Below are 20,785 nucleotides of genomic sequence, written 5' to 3'. Positions count from 1 at the left end.
TCCACTTCTGGGTATATATCCGAAAGAACTGAAAGCAGGATCTTAAAGAGAGATTTGTACACCAATATTCACCGCAGCATTATTTACAATAGCCAAGAGGTACAAGAAACCCAAATGGCCATAAGTGGGTGTCAGTATAAACCAAATATGGATACATACAGTGGAATACTATTCAGCCCTAAAAAGTAAGGGAATTCTGACACATCCTACAAAAATGAATGAACTTTGAGATCATCATGTTAAGTAAAATAAACTAGTCACAAGCAGACATACTTTATTATTCTACTTATATGAGATAAGTAAAGTTGTTAACAGGTTATACATATATCCTGTAATCCCTAGAGCAGTGGTTCTCAACTAGGGCCAATTTTGCCCTCAAGGGACATCTGGCAATGTCTGGAAATATTTTTGGCAATCAAAACTGGGGGGCGTGCTATTGGCACTGAGTGGGGAGAGGTCAGGAATACTGCTAGATATCCTATAATGCACAGGACAGCTCCCACAGCAAAGAATTATCTAGCCCAAAATATCAATAGCACTGAGGTTGAAGAACTTCACCCTAGATCAACCACTAAACAAGGCATAGAGATAAAGCCCAAAAGTTAACAGACACACTCAAATGAAATATTAAATACTCAAATTACCCAAAAGGCAAGAAAATGAGAACAAAGGGAAAAAAGAAGGAACTGACAGAAAACAAATAAAATAGTAGCCTTTGTCATTAAAATAATCACATTACATATTTATGGTCTAAACACTTCAGTTAAAGAGAATAGATAAAAAGTTAAGACTTCAGTATATGTTGCCTAAGGGACACACTTTAAATATAAAGACACAGATAAGTTGAAAGTAAACAAATAGAAAAAGATATACCATACAAATAGTAAGCATAAGAAGTTTGGAGTGACTATTTAATATCAGATAAAGTAGACTTCAAGACATAGAGTTTTACTAGATATAAAAATTATTTCAGTATGATAAAAGCCACTATTCATCAGGAAGTAATAATAATTGGAAATGTATATGAGTATAATGACAAAGGCACAAAATATATGAAGCAAAAACTGACAATTACAATTAAAGAGAGAACTTAAGAGTTCTGAAATTATAGGAGATGTTAACACCCACCTTTAAGGAACTTATAGAACTAGACATAAAAAGAAAATTTATAGAAAGTCTGAAAAACATTATCAAATACCTTGATCTAACTGACATTTAAAGAACACTACATCCAACAACTGCAGAATATACCTTCTTTTCGAGTGTACATATATTCACCAGGACAGACCAGGTGCTGAGCAATAAGTCTCAATAAATTTAAAAGGCACAAAATCATATAAAATGTGTTCTCTGACAACAGAATTAAATTAGAAACTAGTAAGAATGAAATATCCAGGAAAACCCCAAATATCTAGAAATTAAGCAACATTTTTCTAAATAATTCATGGGTCAAAGAATAAATCAAAAGGAAAATTAGAATACATCCTTAACTAAATGACAATGAAAATACAACGTATCAAAGTTTGCAGGAATGCAGCTAGAGCAGTGCTTAGAGAGAAGCTTAGAGCTTTAAGTCCTTACGTTAGAAAATAGTATCTAAAATAAATTACCTAAGGTTCCACTTTTAGAAACTTGAAAAAAAAAAAATCCAAAGCAAGCAGAAGGAAGATAAAGGCAGAAATCAGTAATACAGAAAACAAGCAGTAGAGAAAATTAATAAAGCCAAAAGTTGATTATTTGAAAAGATCAATAAAATTGACAAATGTCTATCTGGACTGATCAGAAGTAAAAGAGAGAAAATATAAATCACTAATACCAGGAATGAAAAAGGAGTTACTGCTACAGACATTAAAAGAATAATAAGAGAAAATTATACACAACCTTATACCAGCAAATTCTACAATTTAGATGAAATGGACACATTTCTGAAAAATACAACTTGCAAAAACTGACACGAAAGAAAAAAACTTGAGTATCTTTGTATCTATTAAAGAAATTTATCAAAAAATTTCCCAAAAAGGAAACTCCCAGACTCAGATGATGTCAATGATGAATTCTGTCAAATATTCAAGAAAGCATACAAACTTTCAGAAAACAGAGAATGAGGGATCACTCCCAAACTCATTTTATGAAGCCTATATAACCCTAACAGAAAAATCTGACAAAGACATTACAAAAAAAGAAAATTACATACCAATATTCCTCATGATTACTGATGTAAAAATCTTTAATGAAATATTAGCAAACAGGATCCAACAATATATATAAAAAGGACAATATATAATGAGCATGTAGGGCTTTCCCAGGAATGCAAGGACAGTTTAACGTTTGAAAAAAATCAATATAATTCACTTTATTAGAATAAAGAAAAACTATATAATCATTTCAATAAGATACAAAAGAAAGAAATAAAATTCAAAATCAGTTCATAAACCTTCTCAAAAAACACTAGGAATATTCAAATTGATAAAGTACAGCTACAAAACACCTAAAACTAACATCTGTTTATAGAACAATTAAAGATCTCATCGTTTCCCAGTGAAATCAGGAACAAGGCAAGAATGCTCACTTTCAGACAAACCACTTGTACTCAGATTATATACAGATTTCTTAAAATTCAAAACTAAGACGACAATCCAATTTTTAAAAGGGCAAAGAATGTGAACAGACACTTCACAAAAGATAACACAAACGGTCAATAACACATAAAACAATGCTCAACATTATTCATCAGAGGATGCAAAATAAAACCACAATGAACTCTGCACCCACTAGATTGGCTAATATATAAACAAAACCCAAAAAACCATATCACATGTCAGTGAGAATGTGCAGCCACTGGAACTCTTACACACACTACTAATGTTACATCCATTATGGAAAACAGTTTTGTAGTTTCTTAACATTAAATAGTCACCTCTAAACATTTACCGAAGAGAAACAAGAACATGTTTACACAAAGACATACACAACTGAGCATAGTAATTTTATGTGTGACAGCAAAAAACTGAATGGAGCACAAATGTCCATCAGTAGGTAAAGGAAAAAACAAATTGTGGTATATTAATACATGGAATACTACTCAGCAATAAGGAATGAACAACTGAAACCACAGCATACTGAGATTTTGGGTGAATCTCAGAATCTTTATGCTGCATGAATGAAGCCAGACAAAAAAGAGTCTACATGCTCTATGATTAAGTCTAGAAAATGCAAACTACTCTACAATGAGTGAAAGCAAATCAGTAGTTGCCTGGGGATGTGGCTGGAATAAAAATAGCCAGGAGGAAACTTTTAGGGAGATAAAAATGTTTGTTATTCCATGTGGTGATGGTTTCAGTTATGTCAAAACTAATCGAACTGCACATTTTTTAATGTGGGCAGTTTATTTCACTTCCTTTATATCTCGATAAAGCTGGAAGAAAAAGAAACCTAAAGGGGGAGGCAGAACAGCACTGTGATTAATGACATGGATTCTGCACCAATTGACCGGGTTCAAACCCCAGCTCAGACACTTACTACTGTGTGACCTTGAGGGAGTTATTTAATATTGCTTCACTGTGTCCTCATGCATAAGATGGGAGTAAACAAGAGGACTTACCTCAAAGTGTTATTCTAAAGATAAATGAGTTAATACCTGTAAACTACCACCACACAGTAACTGCTATACAAAAATTCACTACGATTATTATTAAAACAGACTATTTTAAACCAACACACAGACAAATTTAGCATAACTAAAGATTAGAGAAAAAAGCACAAAAGCTATGTGAGGATTGAGTAAGAGAATATGACCACAGATAAAACAGATTTTTTGAAGCTCTAAGAAAATCTCTGGGAGAGGGCCTTAGCTGTTAGCAGGAGGCAACAAGGCTGTTTGTGTGTCCTCATGACACAGCTGCTAACTTCTAAAGTGAGCAATCCAAAAGACAGAGCAAGGAGGAGATCACGATGCCTTCTAAGCACCTACTGCTGAAGTAACATGTTATTTCTACCACAAATTCAGTCATCCCACACTTAAGAGGAGAACTGGGAGGAATATCAAATAATATATGGACACATTTAAAACTACGATGGACATCATCAAAAGGTACACAACATGATCTAATACTTAAATTGAACAACCTTGAGCTGGTGCTTCACATGGTACCCAACAGACACTGCTGTTTCTTTTGAAAATGTAAAGTATCTCTATCCCTGTGAGCTTGCTGTAGCACTTCCGTGCACCTGAGCCCACAGCCTGGAAACCTGGGCTCCTTCCACTGCACAATGCAGCCTCCCAGGTCTGTGCTTCAGTGCATATTTTTCCCTACTGGACTGAAAAGGAGGGAAGGAAGATGTGTTCTGTTCTTTGGAATGGCTTGACAGGACCCAGGATACATTCCAGGAAAGCTGCGTGACTCACCATAAACTCTCATGCCAGGAAACCACAAGATCTTTGCTGGAGAAAGCATACAAGAAACCAGCTTCAAAACAGCCATTCTAATGCACTGGAGCCTCTCGGTGTCGGCTGCTATTGCTAAGGTGCTATAGAGAGGCTATAAACAAGTCATTTAGCAGGAAGCAAACTGCTCTGCTTCACAGACAAGTATCCTGCTCTCCTTCCAGCATCAAGATTTGTCACACTGTGTTGAACTAAGTTACATTCTTTCTCTTCCCAGTTGATCAGTCAAAATCTTTAAACTTATCTGTAAACTTAACATAATCAATAAACAAAAAGCAAATTTATATTTTTATCTTTATATTTTGAAACAATTTCAGACTTACAGAACAGCTGTAGAAAGTTCCCATATACCCTTTACTCACCTTCCCCTAGTATTAGTTACCATCTTACAGAACTACAGTACAATTATTAAAACCAGGTGATTAGGACTGATACAATACTATTAACTAATTACAGATCTTAACAAATTTTGCCAGTTTTCCCAATAATGTCCTTTCTATGGTCCAGAATCCAACTGAAGATTCCACATTGCATTTAGTTTTCATGTCTCCTTAGTTTCCTCCAATCTGTAACAGTTCCTAAAGCTTATCTGGTTTTTCATGACCTTACCTATTTGAGTAACACAAAACAGTCATTCCCTGGAATGTTCCTCAATTTGGGTTAGTCTGATGCTTTCTCATATTAGACTGAGGTTATGCATTTATGGCAAGAATCCTACAGAAGCAATTGTGCCTGTGTCTCTATATCATATCAGGCACAAAACATTTTATTTTTTTTGAACAAGGCATGATTTAAGAAAATTTTCACATATCCAAATAAGTTTTAAATACTTGGTATACAATGCCTACTGTATCTTCATCAATATGTGCTAAAATTTTTATATAATTAACAAAATTTAAGTTGTACCTGTTCTGAATTTTAAGAAATATTACACAAGAACTTCAAAAGAAAATGGGAGGGGAGGGGATAGCTCAGTGGTAGAATGCATGCCTAGCATGCACGAGGTCCAGGGATCAATCCCTAGTACCGCCATTAAATAAACAACAAACAAACTAACAAATAAACCTAACTGCTCCCCCTGCCCCCTCCAAAAAAAAGAAAGAAAGAAAATGTGAGGCTTAGGCTGTCAATCTAAGAATATAAGTTCCATGCAAATAGGAATGTAATTTTGTTCACTACCATATCCTTAGCACCTTGAAAAGTGCCTGCCACTTAGCATTTGTGATATGAATGGAATAATACTGAAGAAACAAAACACCAATAAATTCATGAAATGATTTTACTAACTCCATTAGAGTGGAAAAGGTTCAACCATTTAGAACACAGCTTTTACGCTATTTATATACTTGTTTACGAGAGCCTATTTCCAATCTCCCTCAACTGCTGGCTGGCCAGAGTGGTGGTGCTTCCAGGTATCACATGACACACAGGCTTCTTAAAGGCAGTTTCAGCTGCTACAACCCCAGATTTAGGCACTCACACCCACATCTACCAGGCAATGCAGCAGGACTGCTGGGCAAAACACACAAACATGAACAGGTCCACAGGTGCCACCACCTCCTTGGAACCCTCTCCTATGACACACTCCAAAAATAAACTTTGTAAGGGGAAGTAAAGACAGCTATGTCAGTAAGCGCCTGGTCTCCCAAAGCCACAAAAAACACTGGCCCTGCAGCCGCTCACTCCTGAAAGCAAACCTTACAGCAGGGATCAAACTATGTTGATTATTTACAAAAGGAGGTATGTCCTGGGACATTTAAAGGCAGTAACATTATACTTTCCTAAACTCTAGAAACTCCTGATTCCCAGTAATGCGATCTTATGGTCAGATAGTCACATGTTAAAGCAGCTCTTAAATGTTACAATGTACTAAAAAAAAAAAAGTAAAGGGAGAAGGTATAGCTCAAGTGGTAGAGAGCGTGCTTGACATGCACAGGAACCTGGGTTCAATCCCCAGTACCGCCTCTAAAAATAAACAAATAAATAAATCTAATCACCTCCCCCTTAAAAAAGAAAAAAACTAAAAAGAATGAACAAAGTAAAAGCAAAATTTTAAGTTCAGTATTTAAATTAAGCTTTTAAATACATTAATGCAATTTTCTGTGTTCTTATGTAATTTTGTTTGTTCTGAGGAGCAGTCACATTTCATTTTTCCGCCTCATTCATGTTGGTTGTATTCAATATTTCACAATTATACATAAAACTATGATAAACACCTATGCTGTCTAAATTACCTATCACAGAATCCATCTGAGCAGAAGTCAGATGATAAGGTAAAAAATAAAGTAAAACTTTTTAGTTCAGCTGCCTAACTGCTTTCTAAAACCATCATACCCATTTACCATGTGACTGGCAATGTGCAAGTGTCAATTTCATGAGCCTCACAACTACTGGGATCAATTTTTGCTACTGTAAGTATCAAAAGATGGTAACTTATTCTAAACTTTTTTCTAATAAAGTTCAATATTTGCAACATTTTATTATCTCTTCTAGTCTCTGAAAACTATCTGTTCATGTAATCAAAATCCTATTATGCATTCTATGAAGAATACCTCATGATCTAATGGGTTTTAAACATTATCTATAGTTCTATTATCTGGGGTCAAAAATATGACTTCAAAAGATTACACTTCTAAAACAGAAAAACTCTGCTCAGAGATTTCAATCACATAGACTGGCGCCCTTCCAATAACGACTGTTTCCGAAGTAGATGTTTTAGTTATATGCATGATGCACATGCACATATATATATGCATGTTTTATATTAGTGTTTACAACTATGAATTATGGACCTCAGGTTAAACCCTGGAAATGATCATAAAGAGACAGAGTTCACTCACAGTGGAGAAGCATCAGACACCTACTCCCCTAAATTCTTGAGATAAATGCCTACTTAACCTGGGCAACACTGCTCGGGTGTTAGTCACCGACACCTTCCTTACCAGCCCAAGTTAGTCTCTTCTGTACTTTAGACATCAAGCAATTATACCACTGCATATATAACCCTGCCCTTAAATGATTCATTAGTCCATTTCCTCCAATACAGAATGAGCTCTGTATGGCAAGGACGGTGTTATAGCTCAGCAGTTCCTAGCACTGCACATAGGAAACAGTACCTTCTGAACTGGCAAACCTTTTGAACAAAGACATAATTCAGCAGACTTTTCACACAGCCAATCACTTCTGCACGTAACTCATATCTTAATTCCTGGGTACGCTCCTTACCATGTGTTATAATTCTCTGACTATTAATAGCAGAATTAAATTTAAAATCTGCTTTTTTATTTTTAAGCAGTAGTTAGGCAAGTACTAAATGAAAATGCAATTTTGAAACCAACTTTTGAAAATGATGCTTTTATGTCTATGTAACCACTATATTTACCCAAGTTCTACACTGCATATTGTGGCATAAAACAATTAAATAAAAACATTAAATAGCTCAATGCACCTATTCAAATTTTGAAGACTGATGGTCATCCTTTGATGTTAAAGACAGAATATTTATATTCTTTGGAGTAACTGTTACTTCTGAATTCAGTTCTTAAAGACCAGGAAAAGTACTTTGGCAGTTATGATTAATTTTTAAGCAACTGAACAGCAGGACTTTTTCCTGGAGTAAAAGAAAAATGTTTTTCTATACATGCTCCTATATTTATAATATACTATTACATGAAAAGAGTTTCTGGACAGATACTCATATTTTATACATTAAAAGAACATTGTAGATCCTCAGATATTTATGACTTATTGGTCATACATTAAACAAAAGTATCCAAAAACTACACCTTATTGATTCACTAATTATTTAACTAGTTTATGGTCACCATCAATTGATAAGAAAAGTATTCTACTTTCATTAAACCACAAATATTTCAAAATGACACACCATAACCTTCTGCCAAGTCCTCTTGTGCTGGGAGTTTTGAGTCCCGAACTGGTCAGAGGCTCACCTGACAGGTCCAGCTCCTCGGTGGAAGACAAACTGGCCAGACTCCAGCTGTCACTGCGGGCCGCCAGGACAAACTTGTGAGCATTGATGTGCCTGCCCCCAACCTTTATCTTCAGATCACTGATGAAGAAAATACCCACAGATATAAAAAGAAAAATGTCATCACAACTAGGTATAGTTAGGATTCAACAGCTGATAAATATATGAGAATTGACTGAACCAACATACATCTGCAAAGAAAAAAAAAATCACAGCAAAATTAATTCTCTATCTTAGCACTGAATTCTGATGGGTCATATTTATGACATGTTGCTACACATGTTTTCTATTTCTAACTTCTAGCTTTAGTTCACATGGGATGTCTTGCTTTCAAAGACATTCCCTAATGTCACTTCTATGGCGGTGAACGTACAAGTTACATAGGATGATTAATATTTGTATAAAAAGTAGAAGAGGTTTAATGCAGGAAAAAAATCAAGATAAATCATCAGGGAGAGAGAGAAAGCTTAAAGATGACAGCTCTGAGACTACAATGCAGCTACGCTCCATACTATATTGATGCTCCAAAGTTAAACAAAAAACTATGAACAAACTAGCTTTGACAAAGCAGTCAAGAATAGGAAACCCGGTATTCAGACTTCCATTCTCACCAGAAACATTCAGACCTATTATTGGCCATTTTTTACTCAGCCATTTATAAAGACATGAAAGAAATCTTTTTTTAAACATGTTTCCATATGTATGACATACCACATACGAAAAGAACTTTCCAAATAGTTACGTATATTTAACTCTGAAATGTCAAATGCTAAAGGAGGAAAGCATCTGGCCAGTTAACAAAAACGTAAGGATGACCCACCGGGCTGACATAAGCACGTGCCATATGGCTATTCTGGCAGCAGTCCACAGTCACCAATCATCATCATCCTGCTCGTATTTGTATGTTTTTTTTTAATTTTCATATTCCCCTTTAAAATAATTTGTTAGGTTGGAAAGCCTTTATAAACTAAATATAGAAAAACTATAACAGAAAGAAAGAAAGAATGAATGAAAGAAAAAAGGTAGGAAGGAAGAAAAAAAACCTATTACATGAATTAACTCATCCACTTCAAAGGAGATCCAAACAGAATCTTGTTTTCATATAATGCTTGATGCAGACACATTTTACTCCACAAAAGCATTGTCTAGAATATACTTTATAATTAAGTATGTGTATCAACAGTTCTAGTTCTATTAAAGAAGTAACCAAGGTACAACTTACTATGTTAGATCAAAAGAATAACAGGGTACTTATTATTACAAATTATTAGAAAATACTGTTAACCCAATCAAAACATGGGCAGAAGGCATAAACAGACATTTCTCCAAAGAAGTCATCCATATGGCCAACAGGCACATTAAAAGATGCTCAATATCGTTAATTATCAGAGAAATGCCAATCAAAACCACAATGAGGTATTACCTCACACCAGTCAGAATGGCCATCATTAAAAAGTCTACAAATAATAAATGCTGGACAGTGTGCGAAGAAAAAGGAACCCTCCTGCACTGTTGGTAGGAATGTAAATTGGTGCAGCCACTATGAAGGACAGTATAGAGGTTCCTTAAAAAACTAAAAATAGACTTACCATATGATCTAGCAATCCCACTCCTGGGCATATATCCAGAGAAAACTCTAATTCAGAAAGACACATGCACCCCAATGTTCACAGAAGCACTATTTACAACAGCCAAGACATGGAAACAACCTAAATGTCCACTGACAGATGAATGGATAAAGAAGATGTTGTGTGTGTATGTGTGTTTGTGTGTATAGCAAAACGATTCAGTTATATTACACACACACACACACACACACACACACACACACACACACACACACACAGGAATATTACTCAGCCATAAAAAGGAATGAAATAATGCCATTTGCTGTAACATGGATGGACCTAGAGATTATCATATTAAGTGAAGTAAGAGAAAGACAAATAACATATGATATCACTTATATGTGGAATCTAAAAAAAAAAAAAGATACAAATTTTATTTACAAACCAGAAATAGACTCACAGACACAGAAAACAAACTATGGTTACCAAAGGGGAAAGGTAGGGGAGGGATATATTAGGAGTTTGGGATTAACAGATACACACTACTATATATAAAATAGATAAACAATAAGGACCTACTGTATAGTACACGGAACTATATTCAATTTCTTATAATAAGCTACAGTGGAAAAGAATCTGAAAATATATGTGTGTGTGTGTGTATATAATATAACTGAATCGTTTTGCTATACACCTGAAACTCACATTGTAAATCAATTACATTTCAATAAAAAAAAAAAAGAGAAAATACTGTTAACACAGAATACTATTAATAAATAAATAAGATAAATTAATAATAAATAAATAAAATACCCCATTTAAAGCAGAACATAAAACTCTAGTCTCATATCATATCCTATGATGAGATTTAAAAATTTAATGAAAACAGGAAGCTGGCTATTTACAAAGCACAAATAATTTTAAAACTCTAAATTTACTTATAAGGTATCAAATTTTAAAAACTTAAATGAGTATTTACTGTTTACTCTTTCTGCCACAAGTTTGACTTTAGCCACAAAATTATATAAATGAACGTTCCTGTAAAATTCTTACCACATTCACAAATGTCAAGTCAAAATGTTTTCTCTTTTGTAGTCTAACAACCCAAAGGGAAATAAAGACAAGGATTTCACTAATAATTTCTAATAATAACAGTTTTCAAAATACAGTTTAAAGGGGGGAAGGTGTAGCTCAGTGGTAGCATTCATGTTTAGTGTGCACAAGGTCCTGGGTTCAATCCCCAGCATCTCTATTAAAAAATAGATAAATAAATAAATCTAATTACCCACCCACCCCCCAATAAAAGAAAAAAAATACAATTCAAAACTGGAAAATTGGACGGGTCAAGTCTATGAGGACTCTATCCAGAAACAATTAGGAGGCTAGCAATTTTTTTTAGAAGTTCATTCTAGTCAATTAAAGACGTTTCTTTTTAAAACATGGATACTAGGGTATTACTGGAGATGAAGCATTAACAGGGAGCTTCTTGCTAGTGTCTCAATCAAGTGCGTTAATAGGAAAAATTGTAAGTTTGGTTGTTAAAAGAATGAATGTAGTAAATAACTACATATAACCATCATTTTAAACTATCTTATGGTACAAAATCCTTCTCCTGATTTTAAGTAAAAATAAAAGAAACATACTAATTTCTTCCACATTGCTCAATTTAAAAATTTTAACACTGAGTCTTCAATTACTCCAGTTACTGAAATTCACATAAAAATACTATTTAAATTCTTTAGCAAAATGCACATTCATGGAACAAAGGTATTTTATGCAACAAAGAGCATCTGCTTTAGAAATTGATATTCCAATTTCAGTTATTCCATCTCAAAAGCTAAGTCCTATCTGAAGTCTCCATGCCCTAACTGATCATCAATTCACCAGAACCACGGGATCATACCATAGCTGAGAGGTAAAAAACGGCCAGAAGAGAAAACTGCGCAGTCTCATTCCCACCATCTCCTAGAAGGACCACAGTATAATGAACGCAATCGACTGTTAACTATTTGAGAAAGTAAACAATGGGAATCCTAACGGGGAAGAGCCTTGGACAGTGGGAGAGATGTGTCTGTAACAAACACAGCAGGCTTCCTGGGACCAGTGGAAACAAAGTTTTCACTTGTCCATGGGGAAAAAAAGAGGAGGACAAAAAGAGACAATGAACTATATTTCACAAGTAGCTATACCTATTTGATTTAAAGAAAAGGCTGTCCTTTACTCAGAGTATATACTTCCTATTCTTTTGATATTTTTTTCTTTTCTTTTAGAAATGATTACAACAGTAGACAGCAGTTCTGGATTTTGATCTATTTTAAATGTCCTAATTTATTTTGGAATTTTACTAACTCTTATCTAGTCCAATCATCCTTCTCCCCAGTAGCCAAATCCTCCCTTTCATGCATATTAATGACCATGTTTCTTTTCCACATCCACTGCTATCACCCCAGGTCAGTCCTCCACCAGTTCTGGTCCGAACTGTTTGCAACAACATCCAAGCTGCTCTCGTCTCTTTATAACTTCACTTGTATGATGTTACCAGGTTAATCTCCCTAAAACACCACTTTGATTATGACAGTCCTATAACTCAAAAAAAAAAAAAAAAAAAAAACACTGTTCCACACTTCCTAGAGGATCAAGTCCAAATTCCTCACCTTGGCATCCCAATGCAATCATCCTACCTTTCCCACCTCTCTCAGTGCTCCCCTACATGGACATGTACCCTAACATGGCCCCTCACTGTCCTCTAAATCTTCCACATGTTCCCATGTTTCAGCCACTCTCTCTACTAGTAATATCACTGACTTTATTATTAAATCCTACTCAGCCTTTAAAATTTACCTCAAAATTCACTTAATAACAACAGCTAAAAAGTAAGCACTTATTACATGCCAGACACTGTTGTTCTAAGTGCCGAAACAGTATTTATTCATTTAATCTTCACGACAACCCTAAGGTAAACAGTAGAATTATCATCCCCATATTACAGATGAGGAATCTGAGGCATGGCATGTAACGCTAGGTCACACAGCCAGGAAGTGGCCAGCTGTGTGGCTCCGGAGTCCACCTCAACATCATGCTATACTGTCCGCTAGTTCCAAGACTCCTCCAACCCGCCCGAGAACACGACTTCTCCTTCTGAATCCCTGGACCCGTAAGGTAATTCCAATCTGTGTTAGCGATGTTATCACCATGACTTTCATACTCTGTGCTGAAGATAAGCAGCAAACAAGAGACAAAATCTTGCCTCAAGGGCTCACATTCTAGAGACTAAAGGTTTGTCAATATCAGAGAGAAATAAACTGGGGAAGAAAGCCAGTAAGACAGAAGTTGCGAGGTGGCCTGGCAATAAAGCCAATTTGGCCTTGCTCCCCGAAATTGGTACAGTGCAAGGAGCTCACCTGTACTGCTCCTGCTCGTACAGGTCGGCCACGATCGTCAGCAGGCGGCTGATGAAGGACTCGTTGCTGCTTTCCTTGTTGGCTTGCGCAGCCAGAAGAGTGCATCTCTTCTCTGTCTCTGCCAATTTCTTCTGCAGCTTGACATACTCTTGTCGGAGAAGCATCAAGTGCTTCTCCAACTTGGCCACTTCTTCTGCAAGGGAAACAAAGAATCACGGTTACTTACCATGGCAGGTGTAAAGCACACAGGATTCACTAATCCCTCATCCCACAGCTAGGAGGGCTACCAAAATGATTACAGCTGACCCCTGAACCACAAGGGTTTGAACTGCTCGGGTCTACTTACATGCAGACTTTTTTCAACGGTAAACACCATTACAGTACTCCACCATCCACAGTTAATTGAATCCGCAGATATGGAGGAACCGAGGATACAGAAGGCCGACTATAAATTATACGCAGATTTTTGACTGTGCGAAGAGGTTGGAGTTCCTAGCCCCTGGCGTTGTTCAAGGGTCAACTGTAGTCACATGACATTTCCTACTATTTCTTACTGATAATTCTATAAGACCAAGAATGGTTTTGTTACAAGGTGCTATCATGGTCCAGGGATTTCTTCTCAGTTTCCCTGAAGACCAATATTCAATACATGACAAGGAACAGATGCACGTGAGATGCTAACAGGTACCTGCCCTGCAAATCCTTTGCCATACATAAAGCGAGGAGTCTCAAGGAAAGATTATCGAAATCACGTGGGAGGCTTTTTCAAAGCACTAGTAGTGATAACAAACTTCCACATGTCACATGCTGTTCTATAAGCTTTACATGAATTCTCATGCGAGCTTTATGACAACTCCATGGCGTAGGTAATATTACTAGCCACACTTTACAGATGAGAACACTGGGGCACAAAGAGATTAAGAATTTGCCCAAGGTCACAAAGCTGGTGAGAGAAGGGGCTGGGCTAGGAGGCCACGCATTCTCATTCCAGGGCCCATGATCTCTTAACCATTACCCAACACTACCTGACAGCTGCCCTACTTCAAGAAGGATCAGGGCAGTCAGGAACAGTTCAGATGGAAGCAAGTCATGTTTCCGAGGTGTGCTGGGGCAGATTTTAAAGGCTCAGAACCACAGTATCCGATTCATTAATTTAGTCAACAAACATTTAGAGTTTTTAGTTACTGGGAGAAGTAAACTTTAATAATTACAATAACAATTGCAGCAATCAAATGCAAAACAACAAGGGCAAAGAGTACTAGAAGCAAAGAACAGAGCTATGAACACCTCAACAAAGATGTCAGGGAAGGCTTCCCTGAGGAAGCAAACAGTTAAGAAACGTGTCTCTTCCTTTATCTGGCATCTTGGTGGGGATTCACACAACCATGCATAAATCGTGGTCTCTCACTATGGAACCACAGTGCTGCTAAAGTCATTCTCTCAATCCTGGGCCTCAGTCCCTTCACCCTTCTCCCCACCACAGATATTCCAATTCTTGACACTGTCCTCAAGCCCATCTCCCACCCAATCTGCCTCATTCTCAGCCAATATCTTGAGAAAACTGAGCTACAGCCAACAACTCCCACCAGGCCAGCAACTGCTCCCATCCACCCCACGCTTTCTCAGAGAAAGACTCTCCCTCCAAGCCAAGCTTCCCTCCACTTCTGTCCCAAACCCATCACTCTCCCCAGGTCCTTTGCTTTGTCATCAACTGTCCCTTCTCCAGCAACTTCAATCTCTTTCAACTGGGTCCTTCTCACCAGCACATAAACCTGTCTCTATCAAATAAAACAAAACTTCCCTTCCACACATCTGACAACCTCTGCCCTTCCATCTCCAGCTGCCACTCACATTTCCTCACCCACCATTCCCCTGAAGCTCCTCTCACTGATGTCCTTCTAACTGCCAAACCCAACAGACGCTCGCTGGCGGTCCTCCTCCCGGACCTCTGCAACACAGCACAGGGCACTGCTGTCCATCCCTCTTTTCCTGTCCTCTCCCAGCAACCACAATGCCACCTTCTCTCCGATTCCAGTTCTCTGTCTCTTCCACATGCTTCTCTGCCTCCCTGCCAACACCTGACCACTGACAGTCCCTGGGGGTGTCTATCCTTGGCCCTCTTCTCAACTGTACATTCTCCCAAGGCAGCTATACCAGAACTCTGGTCTGTGGTTGTTACCAAGATCTAGTGCCAGTGATCCAGAGTTCCATCTCTCTAGCCCAGATCTCCCGTCTTAGCTCCATCTAATCATCTGCCCACCTGATATTTCTCCCCAGTGGCCCATGGCACGTTAGATTCACTCTGGTCCCTATATTAATAAATGACACCAACATCTACCCTAGTTATCTAAAGAGGAAATGTGAGAGGAATCTTAGATGTCTCCCACTCTCTGACATGGCTCCAACTCTACCTCAATTCAAAACCTGACTTTCCCTTTTAAACATCTTTGGGAATCCTTCCCATCTTCTGTATCCCCATCTCACTCAGACTTTAATTCAGGCCCTCACTCAACACATCTGATCGCCAAAGTGAAAGGATTTACACCTGCATCTCAGAGCCTACCACCCGGCCTGACACACACGGCTCTAAATATATGATCAATTCAGTTGAACAAGTAAAACCAGTTTCATAAAAGAGCATTCCTTTCCTTTCCTCAACTTCATCCCTCCCCTACCTGGTGCCCAACAACTAATTCTTTATAAACATGGGGGGAAAAATGGTTCAAAAACACAGAAATGGTTAAACAAACTAAGCAGTGCATGAGTTTGAAGCTACCATGCAACTATTAATGTTTTCAAAGAAATACATAATACTAAATATGCATATTCAAAGAATAACGTATTAACAGAAAAAAGGAGGCTGTGAAACTAAATATATTTTACAATTCCAATTTTATTATAAACATTCACATACATGAGGAGTAAAAAGGCAAATTAAACGCCACAAAATATGAGCAGGTCTCACTGAGAGGTGGGATTATGAGAGAATTTTTCCTCTGCACTGTCCTGCACATTTCAGGTATTCTGTAACAAATGTGTTCTATTTTCATAGTTACTAAAAAATAGAGAGAAATTCTTTTAAAAACTAATAGCCTGTCTTCTTCATAGTTATAATGGGGAACTTTTTCCCCTCATCTAGAGGCTCCACATTAAATAAATGCCTGGAGTCAAAAAACTAGACGTCTCAGGTGAACACCAGTACTCCTGAGAAAATAAAGGCGGCAATTGCAAGGTGAAAATTTGCTTATAGCTGCTAAACTGATCACTGTGCTCACGAGTTACATATCAGATGAGAATTCCTATAAGCAATTTTTTTCAAAATACTGCGATTATTTGGCCTACTAATATTTAAAGCAAATATTGCTAAAACAAACAAACACTGGCTAAAGGAAACCAGTACTTACAATGACCCTATTATAATATTTAAAAAATCTCAGTAAGTAGCATTTACAATTACACAAAACCACTTCAGCAGGACTCAGAGCTACACTTCTATTCCAGTGCAACAAATTTAGTCAGTCTTTGGTTTTGAAGTTACTCAGACTAAATAGCCAAGAAATTGCAATTATTTACCTGAAAGGGGGACAAATTTAACACAAAGCAGTAAGTTCATGTAACTGTACAAAATTTACACTCTTTTTTTTTCCTGTAGAGAAAGAAATGGAGTTGATGGGCCTCTGTAAAGAAAAACTGGCCCTGATTATCTAGGTATGGTAACAAAATGTAAAAGGACATAACGAATTAGGAGTGACATCAAATTTTGTTCAAAAACTGTTATTACTTATAGCAAAATGAATCTATGGTGTCACCTTACTGGTTGTCTTTAGAGGAATGGCAGGAGAGTGGAAACTGGGAGGGCACATGAGGGTGCCCTCTGGGGAGCTGGTAACACCCTTTTTGGTTGTTCTTTAACTTAGGGATGGTTACATTCATGTTTTATTTTGGTAATTCATTGCACTCTATACTAATGATTTGCTCTTTCTGCATGTATCTTATGCTTCAATTAAACAGTTTTTTTAATTGATATACACCTGTAGTGGATTCTGGCATCCCAATGATGGGGATCCAGATCCTTCCAGTACACTAGCTATGCGGACCCTGGGCAACTCATCTCTCTAAGCTTCAGTTTCTTTATATCTGACATAGCAGGGGAGATCTACTTCTTAGTGCTGTCGTGAATTTAAGTGAAACTACTGTAATTGGCACACGCACTCAAAATTGTCAGCATTTCCTCCACCCTCTCCTCCCTCTGCATTCCACAATTACATAATTACTGGATAAGTAGTTTAAACTTTATAACTGTTTACACAACATTTTTGGTTTTGAGTCACAAAAAAGCAGAATGAATGGGTTTCAAATGTTTTATTGACCTCGGAATTAAAATTGATCAAGTCATAGCAAATCAACAGGACATTATCAAAAGTACGACATGATGAACAAGAGTAAAAACAGAAATAGAAACACTGCTAAATACTGAACAAGCTACTTGAAATATTGCATCACCTCAGATAACAAGTCCGCACTGACAATTCCCAAACCAAAAGTAAAGCCTAACATGCTTTAAAAAATCATCACTTGTTAAAAAAAAAAAAATCATCACTGTTATTCATTTGGAAGAGGTACAAGTTAAGCTGCCCCTTAAAAAAATATCCCCAAAGAGGCAACTCCTAATCTACCCCAGGAAAAGTCAGTCAATATCTATAACTAATGAATGGCAGTGTAAGTATTATCACTTAGAGGTAAACAGAGAAGAGTGGGAAGTAGTCTGGCAAAACTTATCTTTTGTTATAAGCCTTATAATATTATTTGAATTTTAAATTGATAGGCACTTATAAAGCAAATCTATTGTTTTACACAAATTATAAAGATTTGGGAAAACAATTAAAAGCAGGAGGAAAAATAAATAATTTTCTAACATCCAAGTGTAAGGTTTTTTCTATATCACAAACTTTAGGAAGGGAAGGAACCTAGAGAGCATCTCTTTTGGTTCCATTCCCAGACAATGAATGAGGAGCAGAAGGGGACAGGCCCAGGACCAGAAGCCTATCCATCTCTTGCCTCAGACCACGCCTGATGACATTACTCCCAGACTAGCTGCATAAGAATCACTTAGGCAGTTTGACTAAAGAGAGAGCGCATTCAAATTCAAGAGCTCTGGGGTGAGGTCAGGAAATGTATAGTCCTTTTAAGACGACCCCAGGTATGGGGATGACTGGCTTGGAGAAAAAGTTCAGCCCCAGGCACGTACCTCCCCAAGTCACTCACAGACTGCTCTGGGAATACCATTGTTTAGATAGAAGACCAACTGAGCTGCAATTTTTTTGTTCATTCAGTGACTTGTTCAAAGATTTTCTTCTGTTAAGAAGACAACTGTACAACCCAGGAGTTCATTAAAAATTTATTAAGCACCTATGCAGTGCCATGGGCAAAGAAAATCATCTTGGCACTTTTTTTTTTTTTAAACAAACTTACAGGGTAAGATGGGCAATTAAACAAGACAAGTCAATAAAACGTGACAGCACTCTGACAGGGGATACAAATAGAGCACAGAGCAAGACCACCTGGTTTAAGCTAGCGCAAGGAAAGAGATCCCAGAAAAGCGGTATTTTACTTCAGAAGATTTAAACAAAGCCTACAAGTGTCTGTAGCATACCAGGTCCAGAAAGTGCAAGAAGAAGGCTTCAGTCTTACTTTCTTAGTCAGATTTGCCTTTGAAACTACTATCAGTCAACAGGTTTGTGGAACAGGCATAGTACTAGGCTCTAGGAGAAATACAAATGATTAGAAGGCAAGACCTAACCTTGTCCTCCACAGAAGTCAACGACAAGAACGTCTGTCACTCACCTGCCTCTGCCTCAGTCAACTGAGTGGATGGCCAGAGGACACCTTAGCGTGCTAGTTCAATCTGGTGGCTACAGCTACAATCCACCTGCCCAAGAGACAGCTTCCAGGTTTTCACAGGGGAAGCCTATGGCTACGGAATGTAGATTCTTATTCTATGAAGCAACGTGAATCCTTTAACCTTGGTTTCAATCACACCATATTCTAGCCAACCTTTCGCTCAAGAGCTCCAGTCTGTCAAGACTACAGCATCAGTAAATACTCCACATAAACAATCATTCTGTGAGCATTTATGAAGCACCTACTATGTACCAGCACTATGGTAGATCAGGAGTTGCCTCTTTGAGACTTTCAAAAATGGGCAGCCTAGGAAACAGCCTAAATGTCCATCAACAGATGACTGGATAAAGATGTGGTATATTTATACAATGGAATACTATTTAGCCATAAAAATCAACAATATAACGCCACTTGCAACAACATGGATGTTCCTGGAAAATGTCATTCTAAGTGAAGTAAGCCAGAAAGAGAAAGAAAAATAGCGTATGAAATCGCTCATATGTGGAATCTAAAAATAAATAAATAAATAAATAAATACATACATACATACAAAACAGAAACAGACTCATAGACATAGAATACAGACTTGTGGTTGCCAAGGGGGTGGGGAGTGGGAAGGGACAGACTGGGATTTCAAAACATAGACTAGATAAACAAGATTATACTGTACAGCACAGGGAAATACATACAAGATCTTGTGGTAGCTCAAGCGAAAAAAAAAATGTGACAATGAATATATGTATGTTCATGTATAACTGAAAAATTGTGCTCTACACGGGAATTTGACACAACGTTGTAAAATGACTATTACTCAATAAAAAAAAGTTAAAAAAAATAAATAAAATAAAAGGCAAAAAAAAAAAAAAAAAAAAAGGGCAGCCTAACTTGCACCTCTTCCAAACAAATAAGGCAGCACCAAAGCTGTACCGAATGTAGAACCGAAGTAGTAGCTACCGGAACTCACACACAGGAGGGGCAAGAACAAAACTCATAGTCACAGAGAATCTGGATACTGACTCACGTGGGGGAATTATGATAACATTTGCCTTCAAGAAGAGTAGAAAGTTAAAAAATCCTTTAGCCCTTAAAATGAGATCATAAAAGTTCTCTTTCAAACATATCTCAAGGATTCCTTGTAAATTTCTTCAGAGATCACTTACACACACATAATTCCAAAATCTACAGCAATAGCCCTAGTTTCCCTCCAGAATTACTGACACAAATGTCTAGCTGCAGCCTAGACACTGACACAAGACATAAACTACACAGCTCATGATCAGGGAAGAGTCAAGGGAAAGGGAGGGCTTTAGGATACAGGGCTCTTATTCACGAAATCACAGATGCTCCCCACCCAGCATCTTTTGTAGGACGAAACCCTTGATCACAAGTGCAACCACCAGTGGTATCGCAGCTGCCACACCATTTCACAGTACAATGGAGAGAGGACATGGCTGAGATGTTACTCTGTGGGGAACAAGGGCAA

The 20,785-nt window shown here is 37.3% G+C and overlaps 1 protein-coding gene across 4 annotated transcripts in view; it reads right to left on the bottom strand.

Moving 5' to 3' along the window:
• ANKFY1 (ankyrin repeat and FYVE domain containing 1) overlaps positions 1-20,785 on the bottom strand; it is a 72,655-nt gene that overhangs the window by 44,961 nt on the left and 6,909 nt on the right. For 2 of the 4 annotated variants that reach the window (XM_006172523.3, XM_032497952.1), the window contains exons 2-3: positions 13,402-13,594; positions 8,395-8,513 (exon numbers count right to left, since the gene is read on the bottom strand). In XM_006172523.3, the coding sequence (XP_006172585.2) occupies positions 8,395-8,513; positions 13,402-13,594 (312 nt within the window). Of the gene's footprint in view, positions 1-8,394; positions 8,514-13,401; positions 13,595-20,785 lie in introns of those variants that run through there. The other 2 variants (XM_014558110.2, XM_032497953.1) reach the window with 2 other exon arrangements.

Source organism: Camelus ferus, chromosome 16, assembly GCF_009834535.1.
Source record: "Camelus ferus isolate YT-003-E chromosome 16, BCGSAC_Cfer_1.0, whole genome shotgun sequence".
Taxonomy (NCBI): domain Eukaryota; kingdom Metazoa; phylum Chordata; class Mammalia; order Artiodactyla; family Camelidae; genus Camelus; species Camelus ferus.
The sequence above is the reverse complement of the archived record's forward strand: the minus strand, read 5'-3'. Positions and strand labels throughout refer to the sequence as shown.